The sequence below is a fragment of the Pteronotus mesoamericanus genome, unplaced genomic scaffold (genome assembly GCF_021234165.1).
Source record: "Pteronotus mesoamericanus isolate MK-2021 breed Mesoamerican mustached bat unplaced genomic scaffold, CSHL_Meso_final contig_169, whole genome shotgun sequence".
NCBI classification, from domain to species: Eukaryota; Metazoa; Chordata; class Mammalia; order Chiroptera; family Mormoopidae; genus Pteronotus; species Pteronotus mesoamericanus.
Genome location: NW_026555068.1, coordinates 21,802,090 through 21,818,145, shown reverse-complemented (window position 1 = coordinate 21,818,145; position 16,056 = coordinate 21,802,090). Strand labels below are relative to the sequence as shown.

The following is a 16,056-nucleotide window of genomic DNA, read 5'->3' as shown; positions in this document are numbered from 1 at the left end:
TAGGGTCTTTGCGTTGTTTGGGAGACTATGGAAATAATGATTAGTTTTAGGTTAAAAAAAATTAAGAATACTACAATATGAAGGTAATTGCTGAAGGAACATAGAAGAAGAGATGAAATTAAGAGAGAAAGAGAGAGCTTAAACTATTTAAGGCCGAATAATAAAGAAATTTTGACTTAGGATGATGAATACACAATACAATATACAGATGATGTGTTGTAGAATTGTATACCTGAAACCTATATGCTGTTTTGCAATGTATAATGTACACTTTTTGTCCAAAGTTTTACAGGAAAAATAAGAATGCATATTATACATGGGTTGTACTAATTCCATATCTATATAAATGTTTTTAATTCTTTTATTTATGCTTATGTGTTAAAAGTATAACTCTAGGAAGCAGTAACAATATCTGTATGCAAAATAATACTGTGGAATACAGTAATTGGTTTTGTTTCTAAATATAAATAAAAAATTGAATTAAAAAATTAAAACACAAGATTATTTCCCCCCAAAAGTTTCAGCCAAGAACATGGGCATGCATTATACACAGCAAAATACAGTAATTTTTATTAACCAATGTCCTCCCAATACATTCAATTAAAAAACTTCTTTGAGTTTTCCAGGGGTTGTCCACCTGACTTGGCAGTCAGAAATTTTCTGCATGTTCAGCCCTGGGGCCGTATAAGACGTTCATTAAAATAATTCAGCTAACATTTACTGAGCACTAACTAATTGCCAGGAACTATGCTAAGCTCTTCCCATGTATCTCATTGAACCCCAGAACAACCCTGTTAGATTGATGGTTTTCCCCATGTTTCAGAGGAAGAACCGAGGGAAAGAGTGTTTCGAGGTCATGGTCACGGTCGCCCAGCTGGGAGGAGGAAATGCTGGAACACAGATGCTGACAGATGGCATTTCACAGTGTTCATTTTTAACTCCTAAACTCTACCTCCTGAGCAAAATCCTGGCAAGGAGATCATCGCCTTGGCCAAATTCTAGAGGGGTCACCCAGAGCACTAGTCCCCTCCTAAATGGCTGAGGGCCTCTCCCCTCCCTTCTCCTGTCGAAGCAAGAACAGTAGGGGACCTTGTGCCCCGATTTCATGGGCACAGCCCAACGCAGCAGTTCTTGAACTCTGACAAGCGCCTAAAATCGCTTTCTCTTGAAAGCTGCTGAGGTGTGGCGGTGATTGTAACAGTGTGTAATGACATGTAAAAGCAAATGGGATGTTCTCATAATTACTGTACACTTAGGACATAGCCTCTCATCCAGGTTAGTTATTTGTCAGTTGTTACAGGAGCTACATTTAAAATACCGCACTAGCCACGCTACCTCCTCATTAGCATGTAGGTGATGAATCCATGAATACATTTCTTTGTCAGTAACAAACATGGATGAGTTTCCTTATGCCTAAAACTTAAATTATTTAGGTTTCCAAATATACGGTGACTCTGGAGAAGGCTGTGGAAAGTTAGCCGCCAAGGACTTGCAGACGTTTAACACAGTGTCGGGAGCTGGGGGCCAGACCCGACATCCTCGGGAAGTCAGCCTCTGAGATTTTGGAAGAAAACTGTTTCTCGAACTATGTCCCCACCTTATCTTGCAGTTCAATTTTCCCTTTATTGCCTCCTGTCTCTTTCTTGTCGCTTCTTACTGGGTTGGGCCTTTTCCTATTTCTGGGATATTTTCCCTCCTTGCTTCTGAGAAGTCTCGAAGATCGAAGGTTGCATTTCCTGACCGGCACAGAGGGGTGGCACAGAAACCCACCTGTAGCCTGAGACCGGGGCGGAGGCTGTTAGATGTAGCCGAGCCTGTGTTCGGAAGCACGGTCCACAGGTACTGTGTCAGCACTGGCACCTGTCCCTGCCCTCTGCTGCCAGTGTCCTCAGTAGACTGGAAGGAGCCACCACTGACTTCTTAAGAACACATTCCCTCTTTTCCCGTGGGAGCTGGGAAAGTGAGAGGGAAGACGAGGCTGGGTCGTGCTCATTAAGCTGGATGTCGTCTTCTTGTTACCAGAAGCCTTTGCCATCCTATGCAATTACCTGAACCATTTCTGTGGGGGCGGGGGGCATAACAGGACCAATTCAATGTGTCTCGCCCCAAATAAAACTTTTGCCACCGATCTTTGAATCTTTCCCCTTATAGTCAGGGGAAAGGGAAGAGCAGATAGAGATGCCCCCAAATAGTACTATTTTACATTTAAAAATATCTGATCTCATTGGTAATTTTTCTTGTCTCCCCACTTAGATTTATGTGTTCCTCCCGTAAAGCAGCACTTGTATTTTTTGTCTGGTCTCCTATCACTGAAAGTGGGGTCACCGCATGTCCCCATTTGCCCTGAAGGACCCTGCTTTAAGCGTTTTGTGCTAATGTAATAGCATCCTTTCTAAATAAAAAAAATGTCCTACTTGAATAATAAATAATATGGTGACCCTAATGAAAACTACTGGTATGATTATTAGTAGCTAATTCCTCTGTGTTTGAAACTGAAGTTCCACAGCACCTTTAATATATCGAATAATAATAGAAAGATTAAAGCTTATTATCTATAAGCCTAATTACTCCTAAACATTGAAAGAAAGTTTTAAAAAATCTTTCAGATGGACTTAGCAGAAATCATTAAATTGTTACATCTGTATATTTTGCATTTTATATGAAAGTTAAAATGTTAGTAATTATTAAATGATATCACATAAAAGTGCTATTATTCACTTAAAATAGTTAATCTTAAATAGGGTCTGGAATTTAAATATTATAATTGGAAGGAACAGGAAACTACTGGAGCTTTGCTCCTTTTTTGATATATGATTTTAATTGTTCATGGGTCGCATTTCCTTAAATTACAGGAAGCCACATGTTGGAAGAAAGAGCCATCCTTGGAAATCCATCTCTGTTACACTGTGGTTTTCACTGGCTTGGGAAGCAGGTCTGGGGTGACCTGCAGACAGAGTTGAGAAAAGAAAACTTTGGAGATTGATGAGCCTGAAAGACGTGTGTGGATTTAAGTCTAAATCTCAGGCCCCCTCTGTAGAAACCCGCTCAGGGGTCATCTGAGTCACTTGAAGAAATTTGCCTTCTCCTTCACGTGCACAGATGCTCATAAATAACCTCATAAAATACCTTAGAAATTTTGGGGCCATGCTAGCCATATAAAGATATAGATAAACTTTATTGATTTTACACAAACGTGATGAACAACCAACCCCAAAGCTGCTGACATCAGACGTTACAAAGGCAGTGGGGAGGGGCAGGAAACCATCCTGGACCGTGACTTTGGGCAAGTCGCTCGCGGCCTTTGAGCCTCCATTTGTTTCATCTTTAACTATGGTACCTCCTGCCTTGCTAACCCTCAGACTGATGAGACGCAGTAAACTGTAAAGCATTACAAACGTGAGGCATTATTTATTATTCGTTAGCTGCAAGTGTATCTGAGGGGAAAGAAAGCAGATGCAATATTAGTTCCCTTATGATCCCAAATTTACTTTATAAAGCCACAGTCGCTTGCTGAACTTCCGCTAGAAACACAGCGCTGAAGACGGCCTTGGATGAACACATTACACACAGGTATCGAGGGCCTCCTTTTGGAAAGGCACGGGGAGTCAGATGATTAATAAAATAAAGTGAAATCTTCCCCTGGCCACCCCATTTATTTATTTATTATGTAATTTTATTATTTTTTTCAATTACCGTTGACACGCAGTATTTTTTTTTTGTATTAGGTTCAGATGTGCAGCACAGTGGTTAGACATTTGTATAATTTAATAAGTGATCCATCCCCTACTACCCGCTAAGTCTAATACCCATCTGCAAATTGGTGCAGCCACTATGGAAAACAGTAGAGTGGTTCCTCAAAAAATTAAAAAGGGAACCACTTTATGCCCCAGCAATTCCACATCTGGGTATATATCTGGAAAAGTCCAAAACATTAATTTGAAAGGGTATTTGCACCCCCATGTTCATTGCAGCATTATTTACTGTAACCAAGATAGGGAGGCAACTTAAGTGCTTATCAACAGACTATTGGGTAAAGAAACCTGGTGCATATACAAGGCCTGCCTGGAAAAAGTCCAACCATTGTTAATACAACGAGAATGGTTTGCGTGACATCGGTGTAACCCAGCAGCCAAGGAGAGTGGACTGGACTATGCATGTGTGAACAATGACAACTTTGCTGAACTAGTCAGTGGGGGGTGGTAGATGCCATTGAGTGAGCATGTGTACTGTGTGGCTGTCGCATTCAAAATGACTGAGCCTACTCACTCAGTCATTTTGAGCTAACGAATAATAATTCAGGAGAGCAATGAATCTGCATCCAATTTCGCAGTTAGCTTGAACGTTCCTCCGCGGAAACTATTCGGGTGACTCAGAAGGCCACGGGGCTACTGGTGACTGGCAGCTTCGTCATGACCACATGTCTGCTCATGCATCACATCTTGTATAGAGTCTTTTGGTGAAACATCAAATCACCCCGGTGATTCACCCCCTCCGTACAGCCAAGATTTGGTGCCCTGTAAATTCTGGCTTTTCCCAAAGCTAAAATCACCTTTGAAAGGGAAGAGATTTCAGACCATCAATAAGATTTGGGAAAATATGACGGGACAGCTGATGGCAACTGGGAGAACTGTGTGAGGTCCCAAGGTGCTACTTGGAAGGGGACTGAGGCGTCATTGTCCTGTGTAAAATGTTTCTTGTATCTTGTCTCTTCTTCAATAAGTATCTCTACTTTTCCTAATACGTGGCTGGATACCTTCTGGACAGACCTCATATATGATGGAATATTGCCTCATCACCCCAAAGTCGCAAACCTCCAGTCTCAGTCTTCCTCCCCTGCATTATTTTCTTCCATTATACTCATCGCTATTTCATCTTCTGCATAATTTCCCAGTTTATTTGTTTATTATGTCCTCCCATTCATGGACTTGGAGACTCCTGAGATACAGGAGGTTTTGTTCTTACTACTGTCATTTTGCAATGAGAGCCCAAGATGACTCACTGGGCTGTCAGGAGAAAATGTGGGCGCTTTCAGATCGAGGCACTGTGTCAGGGCCACGCGTCACTTGGGGGCGTCATCAAGCATACTGGGGGGCGGCTGTTCCTGGGTGGCCCGGTGCTGTGTTGTCTTAGGGTCTGACTCCCCGTTGCAGATTATCTGTGCTCAGTGAGTGTATTTTCAGCTCATGTGATGTTCACGATTTTGTCACGTGATGAGGAGCAACCACGAAAATGTTTTCTGCTGCACAAAAGTCCACTGGTTGTCCTATAGCAAAATACTTCCAGGAGTTGTTGAACATAAAGATAAGGTATGCATTTTTCTCTGTAAAGCATGAAAGTTACGATTTGGCTGACGTTTTCTGAATGCAGCGAGGTTGATAGGACCCACTGCAATCGGAGGGACCGCCCAATAGGGGGATTGCAGCGAGGCTCTTGCGGTTAGTCAGTTCTGAGCTGAACAAAGAATTTCCCGGAGACGTTGTGTTCAGTTGTGGCTGGAGTCTTGGGTGGTCCAGGAGAGAATTTCTCTACCTAGTGAAGCTTGGCAGTGCAAGCAAATGTTACTCACTATTGTGTACACAGGCTAAGCCTGAGATGTACGCGGAAAATTGAAAGACTTACTCAGTGAATTGGCAATGCTGTCACTCACGTAAATCAGGCAACTGAAGTTCTACCTTTTTCTCCCTCAACTTGTCAAGTACGGTGACCCCAAACGAACTATGGTTTAATCTGACTCTTAATGGATTTCATGTGCGAAAGCTTATTGTTCATCTCTTTGGGTTTCAGAAAAATGTTAGGTCTTTTTAAAGGAAACCTATGCTCTGTGAAAGCGTGCCTGGTCGCTTCCGGCTTTGCAAAGGACCACATTTTGGTGCTCTCTGTGGTTACTTGAAGTTTTCTCGGGATAACTTTCGATTCTTCCAGTGAACAAATGTAGCTGCAACATGTGTGGATTTGCAAGGACAGCTTTTCGGTCTGAGGTGGATTAAAAGAGCTGAAGCCGTCCTTATGGGCTGTACCCTGGGGTCACGGGACACTGGACTCTCCCGGGTGATTGAACCGCCCGATTAAAACTTCTGGTTTACTGACCCTGCTTTAAGCCTCCTGAAGAGAGACTGGAAAGCTGGATGAAGGGGCCTCATGGGCATTTTCCCAAAGAGGAGGGCAGTCGGGGTTACTAACTATGCGGCCCATTCAAAATTAAAACAGATTCTGAGGTTGACCTCAGCCAACAAAGTTTGTTGGACAGAGTCAGCTGCTTCATGGTCAGGGCTGAAATCTGATCAGAGAAGGGTGTTAAATATTTTTATGATTTCTAGCTGCATTCACACGTGAATTGGGGCTTCTCCATGCTACTTAATATAAAGACTGAAACATATAATGTTATTACCATGCAGTCTGATTTTTGCCCTTAGCTATTTAGTATTGAACCGACGTACGGATGATCAATTTCCTTTTTTTTTTAAATTGAAACACCTTATTATGAAGTCTGTATTTAAACAAATAAATCAGGAATAGGGTTACATATACTTTAACCTAGCCTATTTCACTCAATTTTTTTCGGTCACTCTTTTTATGTCTTTGGCAGGTGACACTGGTCTTTGGTTTCTGGCCACCCTCTCCTTCCACAGTGGCTTGACTCAGGGCTTCAGGGCCTGGGAAGGCAGTACAAACAGAAGAATATGATCATGGACCGGGTGTAGGGATGGGCGAGGGGTGCACGGGAGGAGGGTAGCGGAGCAGCCAGGGTGAGGCCGGGCTCTCGCTTTGCGAGGCGGGAAGGCCCGGAGGCCCGGAGGCCCGGAGGCCCGGTCACCCGAAATGGATGCCCGGAAGCCCAAGGTGGGGGAGGGAGGTAGAGACGCTCGGTTTCGGAGCACGAGCAGCTTGAGGTCGGTTGTCCATGAAGTAGCCGGGGAAGATAGGCAGGTGGCAGTGGGAAGTGAGGATCTGGAGAGCGGGACAGGGGTCGAAGGTGGGAGTTTTGGGAAATTATTCACTGAGAGGGGTTAAAACAAAGTCTCGGCTTGTGAGACTGTGAATGTGAACAAAGGGCGGTGAGGAAGGAGTCCCGAGAACACCCGTGTTTACGGGCGGAGGTGGGACGGAGCGGCCAGGCCGAGGAGAGCCGGAGGGGGGACCAAGGAAGAGACAACGGAGCGGAAACGTGTTAAAGGGAGGGAGTCAGCAACCAGCAAGAAGCCAGATAAGGACTAAAGTCGTCAGTGGATTTGGCAATGGAGAGACTGTCAGTTCTATTAGCAAGAAGAAAAGTGTGTGTGTGCGCGCGCGCTATTTAGGGATTATTTAATACCGAAAAGAAAGAGTGTAAGAGCCAGAATGAATAGCATAAATAACGATGACTCTAAAGTTCAGGGAAGGGGAGGACCGCAGTTCCCGGGCGTGGCATCCCCGGTCCGCCCACAGTGGAGGGGTCCATGGCCCTGGCCCGCGTGTCCGCCCTTCTGGCCCATTCTCCACGGGCAGCGGAGGGTCTGCGGGGCGGCCCGGCAGGGTGTCCTGTCCTCGCTTCCCCTCCTGCTGGCACTCACTTTCCGGCTGGCACCCTCTCCGTTGCTCGGTGGCCGCAGCCTCCCAGCTGGTCTTCGGGCTCAGGTCTCTGTTTCCCAGGGTGTCCTCCGCTCTGGGGCTGGGTTAATCTTCTTTGAACAGCGTTGTAATTTGTATGCTCTACAATTCATCCATTTTTAAGTGTTTGGCACGTTTTAATAAATTTATACAACAGTGCAGGCACCACCGGTGTCCAGTTTTAACATTTTTATCATCCCAGGAAGATTCCTCATACCTGTTTGCAGCCACTTCCCACTGGATTAAATTGTAAAATACATACCCAGTTGTGTCTCCCCTTGGCTCAGTAGTCTCAGTGCCTTTTCCTTTTGAAATATATGGACGAATTGGCCTCAAGTCCCAACCATCCCACTGGCGATCCAATACACCGTTCCAGCCTGGGTGCTCTGTTCTCCACCATTTCCCGACCCTCAGCCAAGCAAGACTATTGAGGGCTTCCACCATCGATTTCCGACCCCTGTGCCTTTGCTCAGGCCACTTGCTCCAGCTGGTAGAAATGGAATCCTTCTTAATATAAATTTTAAAGAGCAAAACCTTCAATGTCTATAAAAAAATGAAACATTTTTTTCTCTAGATCTTTACAACGTTAAATGCATTCTTGAAAGACCCATTTTCCAGTAATCATTGGGTGGGATCTGACTCTGTCAGTTTGCCTTAGAGTGTGTTTTATGTTCCTGGTCTACCTGATACAGCCTTTATTTTCAGAGATAATAAAGGGGACCGTGTGTGTGCAGACCCCAGTGTGTGCCGGGAAAGACCAGTTCCCAAGGGCTTGTCCTCCATGCACTGCACAACCAAAGCCACTTTTCGACGGTGGCTGTGTTCCCTGCGCTCTATTCTTTATATGTTAAAAATTTTGATAATATATAACATTTTCCGCTTTAATTATCTCCAAATGTACAGTTCAGGGGCACAAAGTACGTTCATATTGCCGTGCAGCCATCAGCAACGGTCTCCAGAACTTTTCCGTCCGTCCAGACGGGAACTCAGTAAACACTAACTCCTCTTCCCGCCCCGCCCCCAGGCCCTGACAGTCAGGATGCGACTTCTGTCTCGGTGAATTGGGCCCCTCTGGGTACCTCCTCTAAGTGGAGTCTCCTTTTGTGTGTCTGGCTTGTATCACTTAACATAATGCCTTCAAGCTCCATCCAAGTCGAAGCATGTGTCAGGATATCCTTCCTTTTTAAGGCTGATTAACATCCCCCTGTTTTGTGCAGACCACGTGCTGTGCACGCGTCGGTTGATGGGCCCTTGGGTTGTTTCCTCCTCTGGATTCTGTTCTTGCTCCCACTCCACTCGGACCAGGATGTGCTGGGTGCCGCTGAGTGCCGCAGCTCCTGCGCACACGCTCGCTGGGCTGGGGGTTGCCTTTCTGCTTTCTAAATGCGGTGTGAGCATGCGGTGTACTCCACTATCCAACTCAGCAGCACCTGTGGAGGCGGTGTTACCAGCTGGTAGCATCCTTCGCCCCCACTGGAATCCATCTTGTTTTGTTATTGGATACAAAGCAGGGTCCCTAGAAGACAAGGGTATAGGAAGGATTCAAGTTTTTGAAATAGTTTTCCTCCGTAGTGATCAATGCTAATAATAAAATTGACTTTTCTTTTTTTAATTGATACCTTCTACCTGCCAGCAGTGAACTGGGACATTTATATATGTATTTCAAATCTTCACTGAAGCTCTTTAAGAGAGATTATTGCTATCACAATGGAAAAAACAGAACTCAAAGACTACCTTTTCCCAGGCCCCCAGCGAAGATGTGAATGGCAGCCTCCCGGGCCTTGCCTCACCCGCGTGCCCTCCATTGCCCGGGCTGCGATGAGCCTGGCCTGGAGAAGGGGGTCACAGTTGTGCCAACTCACCCCTCAACAGTCCCCCCGGAGACTCAGGCCCCCTTCAGTTACTCTCCCTTGGTGAGTCCCTCCATCCCCAAACACTGCTTTCTGTGGGAGGAGAATTCATTGATGACCATCACGCATGAGAGCCCTGTTGGGAGTAGATTATAGGTCACAATGTACCTAAATGAAGAGACTAAGAGAAAGTCAACCGGGATTTCATATGGATGGAAAGAACACCATATACACTTTCTCTTCATTCTTAGGAGCTCTTTTAAACATGTTTTACCCTTTGGATTTATCACTTCCCAATTGTTTCAAATGCCACCTGTCTAGATCTGTTTCCCAAAATGTGTTCCAGCAACAAGTGGTCCTATGATTCGAGTATCCTTAGCACTTTTTTGGGTAGATTTGCAAAGTGCACTAGCACATTAAAGAATCGAAGAGGTCCAACAGGCCTGTTTTAATATTAACACACTTTCTAAACTTGCTGCACAATGGAAGCTGCTTTTCAAGTCCCGTGTGCTGACGTATCTCAGAACAAGTGTTCCCAGAGCACCTGCTGGGAGCTGCAGATGGAGATGCCAGCCATGTGACCGCTGCCAAGGCAAACCGCGCATCTTCTAAGACCCTAAGTGCTGGAGCTTTCTGATAAAATTTGCAGCTAGCAGTTTGGAGTCTGGGTTAAGGAAGACAAAGTGTATCTCCCGAAGTGCCTTGGGGACAAAGCTTTGGTCAGCAACCCCAGTTAGCTGCTTTTGGAGGTCGTTTGGAAATGTACATGTGTATATGGATGACCATTGGAATGTAGAGATGTGTCACGTAAGAGCCACAATTTTTAAAAATTGTTATGCAATCACAGTTGTCCCACATTTTTTCAACCTTTGCTCTCCCAGTACATTTAATTTTTAAAAAGCATGTAGTGTGTGTGATTGGGAAGGATTCAGACCGAAACTTCCATAGCACTTAATCAGGCTTCCTAAGTCCTCAAATACATGCAGTCATTGCTTGCTGTTGGAGATGCAACTATGAACACAAGGAAACAATGGGCGACAATACAGAAAAAATAAAATACACCTTGGCTTCATGGAGTGTGCATCTCAGAGCTCTTGAGTTCATCAGGCTCCTGTGAATCTAATAAACCAAAGTTTTAAATGAGGAGAATTTCAAAATCAAAATTCTTACACTTTTCAACTCAAAACTGCAGGCCTAAAATCAATTATACGTTTGAATTAGAATCTCAAAGCCAAGTGTGTCTAATTAGTGTCTCTAATCTACCTGATATGGAAATGCCAAATGCAAAAATTATTCTTAAGCCTGATTTTAAAAAATACTAATACTACAAAGTTGATTTGCTTTGTCACTCCTCTGTTTAATGCTAAACTCTCCTGGTAGTGGGTACTGGGATTACGCACCTGAACTTACTTGACGGGGAGTCCATGACCCAGGCCGTCTCCAGCAGGTTTAGAAATGTGAGACTAGGCTTGCATACAACCGGCGAATCTTCCCGTAGGACAGATGGACGCATGGCGTTTGATGTTAACAGTGGCTGTAATAACTGGAATTCCATATCCGTTTCTGTCAGGTAGGATGGGTCTTGCAATATGCTGTTTGCTAGACCCAAGCCTTACCTTCACGACCCTTTTTGATGTTATTGTGTGAGTTGGATGGATACGTTGCTTCGCTGCCCCTTCTTTGTCTTGTCCTCTACTCTCTGATCTGATTCAGCCGCCCCAACCTATTCACTCTCCGAATTGTCTATGTCTGGCCTTTGGCCTTGGCTCCAAGGGCATCTGTTGACAGTGTGGACACTGGATGATGTCACTCCACTGCAAAGCCCGTGTTCAGAGGTGCCTGAGTGGAGGGAGGTCTGGCTCTCCTTCCAAAATATCTATCACTAGCCACTCCCTGCATTCTTTCATATGAACAATGATTGTTTTCTGTTTTCAGTTAAGTGTGGTTCAAACTTTCTAGAAATTCTGGGCTGAACCCTCCCGTCGAAGAGATTCCCTCCTCAAGCCTTTTTTATATAGAAATTATACAACTTTTTTTTTTCTTAAAACCCTTCAGCGATTCACATTGCACCTGGAATAGAACACAAAGCCCCGAATGTGGCCTGCCAGCCCCTTCAGGGCCCGCTCGCGCCTCCACACCCTCCTCGCCCCGCTTTCTCTGGTGCTCCAGCCCAGCCGCGCTGCCCTGCCTTCACTTCCGCTGACAGGAGCCGCCGTTCTTTCCTACCCCGGGGCCTTTGTATGTCCTGCCCTCACTTACTGGAACATCGTTTTCCCCACTCTTTGCTGGGGTGGCTCCTGTAGGTTTCAGATTAACTGTTGTTTTTCCCAGAGAGGTTATTTTCTGTGTAGAACGCACTCAATGTGTGCATTTATTTGCTTACTACGTACACTAAAAGCTGCATAGGGCCACGCGGTGTCCTGTTTGCCCAGCACCCACCCCAGGACTGGCATGTGCTAGACAGTCAATAATTATGTGCTGAATGAGTAAATGTCGCAGTTGCCACAGCAATCGCCACTAGCCTTCCATGGTAACTACTGTGATCGTTCATACAACCACTTTTGGCTCCTGAATCCTGAGTGGTTATATGGGAGGTCCTGAGGGATTGTTTTTTGAATGGGACTGAGATATCCAAATGTCGCTATCTTATGCATTAATTAATACAATTATTTTTATTACCTTTATGTTTCTTTACACATTTAGTCTTCGGTAGCTTCAAAGCTGTAGTCTTTCTGTTCTTAGTAGTCCTCTTACAGTACAGAAGACATTTTAGCAAAAATGTGTCTTTTGGGGAAACTCTCCTTTTCTACCTTTTAAAAGATGTCACTGAACATCAGTTAATTGGTGTACAGTCAGTAATAAATTTTGATTCATGTAAATATAAGTTCCATATGATACTTGGGGATTTTTAGTTGTTTGTTTTCATACCCAGTATCCCAAGAGACAGATTAGTTTCAGGAGCCTCAGGTTACAGAGGGCAGCCTTGAGATACTGAGGGGAAGCTCTGGCTCTGGATTCTATGATGCTTGTGGCCTGAACGCCGCCCCCCGAGCAAGGTTCTCCAAAAACCTTCCTAACCCCGAAAGAGTTCAAGCCTTGGAATAGCACTGAACTGTGCTAGAATGGAACCTTTACCTTTTAGAACCCGCTGGCTTTTGGGGGGGTGTGTGTGTGTGTGTGTGTGTGTGTGTGTGTGTTGGTATCAGCTTAAGATCGTAGCCCATAAAATTCATACCCCTGTCTCTGCACCTTGGCGCCTGTGATGACGAAACCACAGCATAAAGACAATGATTTTGAATGCTGCATTGTTACAAATGGGAAAAAAAAATGCTCAAAGATGTAAAACAAAATACAATGTCGAAAAAGAAAAACCGAGGTTTTTGGTGTTGTTTATAACACCGAAGAATTTTTGGGAACCCAAATGGGGAGATACATGTTTGTGAAGAATCGGTAGCAGCTCGGCGTCGCGGAGGTTCACGGCTTTGTGGCCGTTTGCATTTAACTCCTGTGACCTCCGTGTCCCGGACCGCATCCCAGCCAGGCCTGGTGCCTCGGCTGGGACGGTGCAGCGCCCCCTCTTCCTCTCCCGCTCCCCTGTGCCGCGCATTGTCGTCCTTTAGTGATTGGTTGTTGGACCAGAAACAGCTGTGCTGAGCCATCTGTGTAACGGAGCCGTGGACCTGAATGCAGGTTAGCGGGCTGGTAGCGACTCCCGCCGGGGGCTCCAGGAGAGAGGAAGAGCCAGGCCACCTCCATTGCGTTTGCCAGGCGGCGCAGACCGGGTACGGAGGCGTTTGAGGCTTTCGGAGGAGCTCCCGGTGGCGCCCCCTCCCCCGGCTCTAGCTGACCTGGAGGTTGGCGCAGGTGGGCAGAGCAGAGCACCGCAGATCTCTCTGTTCCCACAGAGAGCTTTCTCTGCCTTTCTGTGAGGGGGAGGGACCATCCTGAAAATATGTAAATATCCAAGCGCTGACTCCTGGCTGTGGCGCCAGCCAAGGTCCCAGCGCCGCCGCAGGGTGTTTCACGAGAAAATGAGAAGCCTGCCGGGATCTGTGCTCTAACTTGAGGCAGCTTGGTGATTAGCGTGAGACTGGGCGGCTGCCCTGCTTCCTGCCCTTCAATAGCCATTCTGCGCGCTCGCTACCAGGCGGCGGTGCCACCGTGCGGTGTCGATCGATCGCGTCAGGCTCCGCATCCTTGGCAGCCATGGCTTCCGTCGCCGCCGCGGCCAGTAAGTAGGAGCATGCATGTGCAGGGGGCACATGCGTGTCGGGGCACACATGCGCGCGCGCGCACTCACACACGCGCGCGCGCAGGCACGCACACCACCCTGAGCCTGGGAAGGAGCAAGATTGACTAGACGCTGCAGCCGCGAGGACGACTCCGGCTCTTTGGATCTGGCAGAGCCCGCCCGCCGCAGCTGCTGTCTGCAGAGCTTGCTCGGATCCCTGTGCACACGCGTCCCCCGTTCCAGCCTCTGTAATGAAGACTGCCTCCCAAGGACTGCAGGGGAGGCAGAGCCCGCCTGCGCCCGGGACTGCGGGCCGCGCGGCTGGTAGGCCCAGGGGGACACGACTTGGACACTGTCATCCCCACGCCTCGCGCTGAGCCGCCCCTCCGGCTTCCCGGGCGCCCGATCCCGGGTCAGCCCCGGAGGCCTCGGCTTCCTTATTTGTTTGGGTCTTTTGTGCCGGGGCTCACAGTTGGCTAAGCACTCCTGCGCTGAATCGGGCCATTGTCTGCGCTCCCATTGCTTTCACGCTGCAAGTCTCGGTGCCCCCACCCCGCCCGCCCCTCCCCGCCTCCCCCTGGCCGGGGAGCCTCCTAACGTGCCTTTCCCCCCAGGAATCTGGAAGCTATAAGCCGGGCGGATTGCAAATGAAGTGTAATGCATTGTGGGACGTGTGTAAAATCGGAGCCTTCGCTGTGGGGGGGTGTGGGGGCGTGGGGAGGGCCGGACCCGCCGCTGGCGGTGTAGACGCCGACGAGGAGGGGCTGGGAAAATGCGCGCAGAGTGCGCCCGGGTCGTGCCCACCGTAGACGGATGAAGCCGCGCACTGCGCCCCGGCGCTGAGGCCCGAGGATCGGGGCAGCAGGTCGCCCTCCCCACCATGAAGAAGACCCGGAGCACAACCTTGCGGCGAGCCTGGCCTAGCTCGGATTTCTCGGACCGGGCCTCGGACCGCATGAGGTCCCGCAGCGAGAAGGACTACCGCCTGCACAAACGCTTCCCCGCGGCCTTCGCGCCCCAGGCTTCGCGGGGCTACATGACATCAGGTTGGTACCCGCGTTGCTGCCCCGGGCCGCGGCCACAGACTGCAGCGGGCTCCCTGCACCGCTCGCCGGGGTGCTGGCAGGGGGGGCCGGGCGCTGATGGATGCGATAAGTTATGGGGAAAGCAGGAGAAAATTAGCTCACATCCACCATTTTGTACCTCCGCAAGATCCACAGCAGGCCCTCTCAATATGGGGTTTGAGAGCTATTAGTTAGGTAAAATCAGGGAGGGGGGCGAGCCGGGCGTTCGGACTGCGGGGAGATAAATGACTGCAAGCTCCGCGCAGCAGCCTCCTTGAGCTTTGTGGGCGAGCCTGCGTCCGTGTCGCCTGCAGTACCCGGCTTGCTGGCGCCTGCATTGTGGCTGGTTATCCCAGTGGGCATTTAAACAGCTCCCCTTTCGGGAAAGGGAACAGGTTCCATGCACAGTTCTGAACGGTCTGAGTCAGGGAAGAGCCGCGCATACAGCTCCGGCTCGCCTGATTTGCACGCCGCGAACTCTGTTGGAGCTCATTGAATGCGTTCTGTGGGGTAATGGTGTGTATGCGGATTGAATGCTCACATGATTCGGTGTGGATTTAACATATGTTGCTTTGGACTGGGTTGTATGGAAAGAATGGAGGCTGTACCGCGTATTTGCAGGTCAGACGGGAAGGGCAGGCGAAACGGTAAATGGAAATGAAGGCTTCAAAAAAAGGTTTCATCATAAAACGCAGTGCTGTTTCTGCAAGAGCCAGTTCCCCTTGGAAATACAACGGAATGGCGTTGAAGTGTGGCTCGGGAATCCAGGGATAAACTCCTGGAGGGAACGCTGCAGGAAGAAAATCCAGGCACTCTTTCCTTGTTTTCTCCTCACTTATTGTTGACCATTTGTGTGTGATCATGTGTAAGGCATCAATTTTTGTTTGTTTTTCATCCTGAAAGAATTAATTTTCTTCTAAGCACAGTGTAATGGAAGGACCGAGATTATATTTGAAAGCACATCTCTACCCAATCATTGTTAAGTCCTATCTTAACTGGGAAAATTGCTTAAAGCTTGCAGGAAGCACTTACAGGCTAACACTACTGTCTTCCCCCTAAAACAGCAAGTTTTAAAACATGGGGGCCCGGATCTCATGCTTTAGAAATGTCTTGTGACCACATTTCCATGAGTATAAAACCTAATAAAATAACTGTCTTTTTTATTGCAAAATCTGGCAACATAAGGATGTTGTACCAGTTTGAAATGTGATTTACAGCAATACCTTTGGCATTGAGCCTGTTATTTGTTTTGTATACCTTCAGAATAAACTACACTTAAGCTCAAGATGTTAGAGTAGGCACATTTAAAACTTAAAAATATCCT

At 47.3% G+C, this 16,056-nt stretch overlaps 1 protein-coding gene across 2 annotated transcripts in view; it reads left to right on the top strand.

Moving 5' to 3' along the window:
- Positions 1-16,056, top strand: part of STOX2 (storkhead box 2) — a 185,294-nt gene that overhangs the window by 74,282 nt on the left and 94,956 nt on the right. The window contains exon 1 of one of the 2 annotated variants that reach the window (XM_054566189.1): positions 14,549-14,714. The exons of the other annotated variant lie outside the window; for it this stretch is intronic. Coding sequence (XP_054422164.1) covers positions 14,549-14,714 — 166 coding nt within the window. Of the gene's footprint in view, positions 1-14,548; positions 14,715-16,056 lie in introns of those variants that run through there. 2 annotated transcript variants of the gene reach the window in all.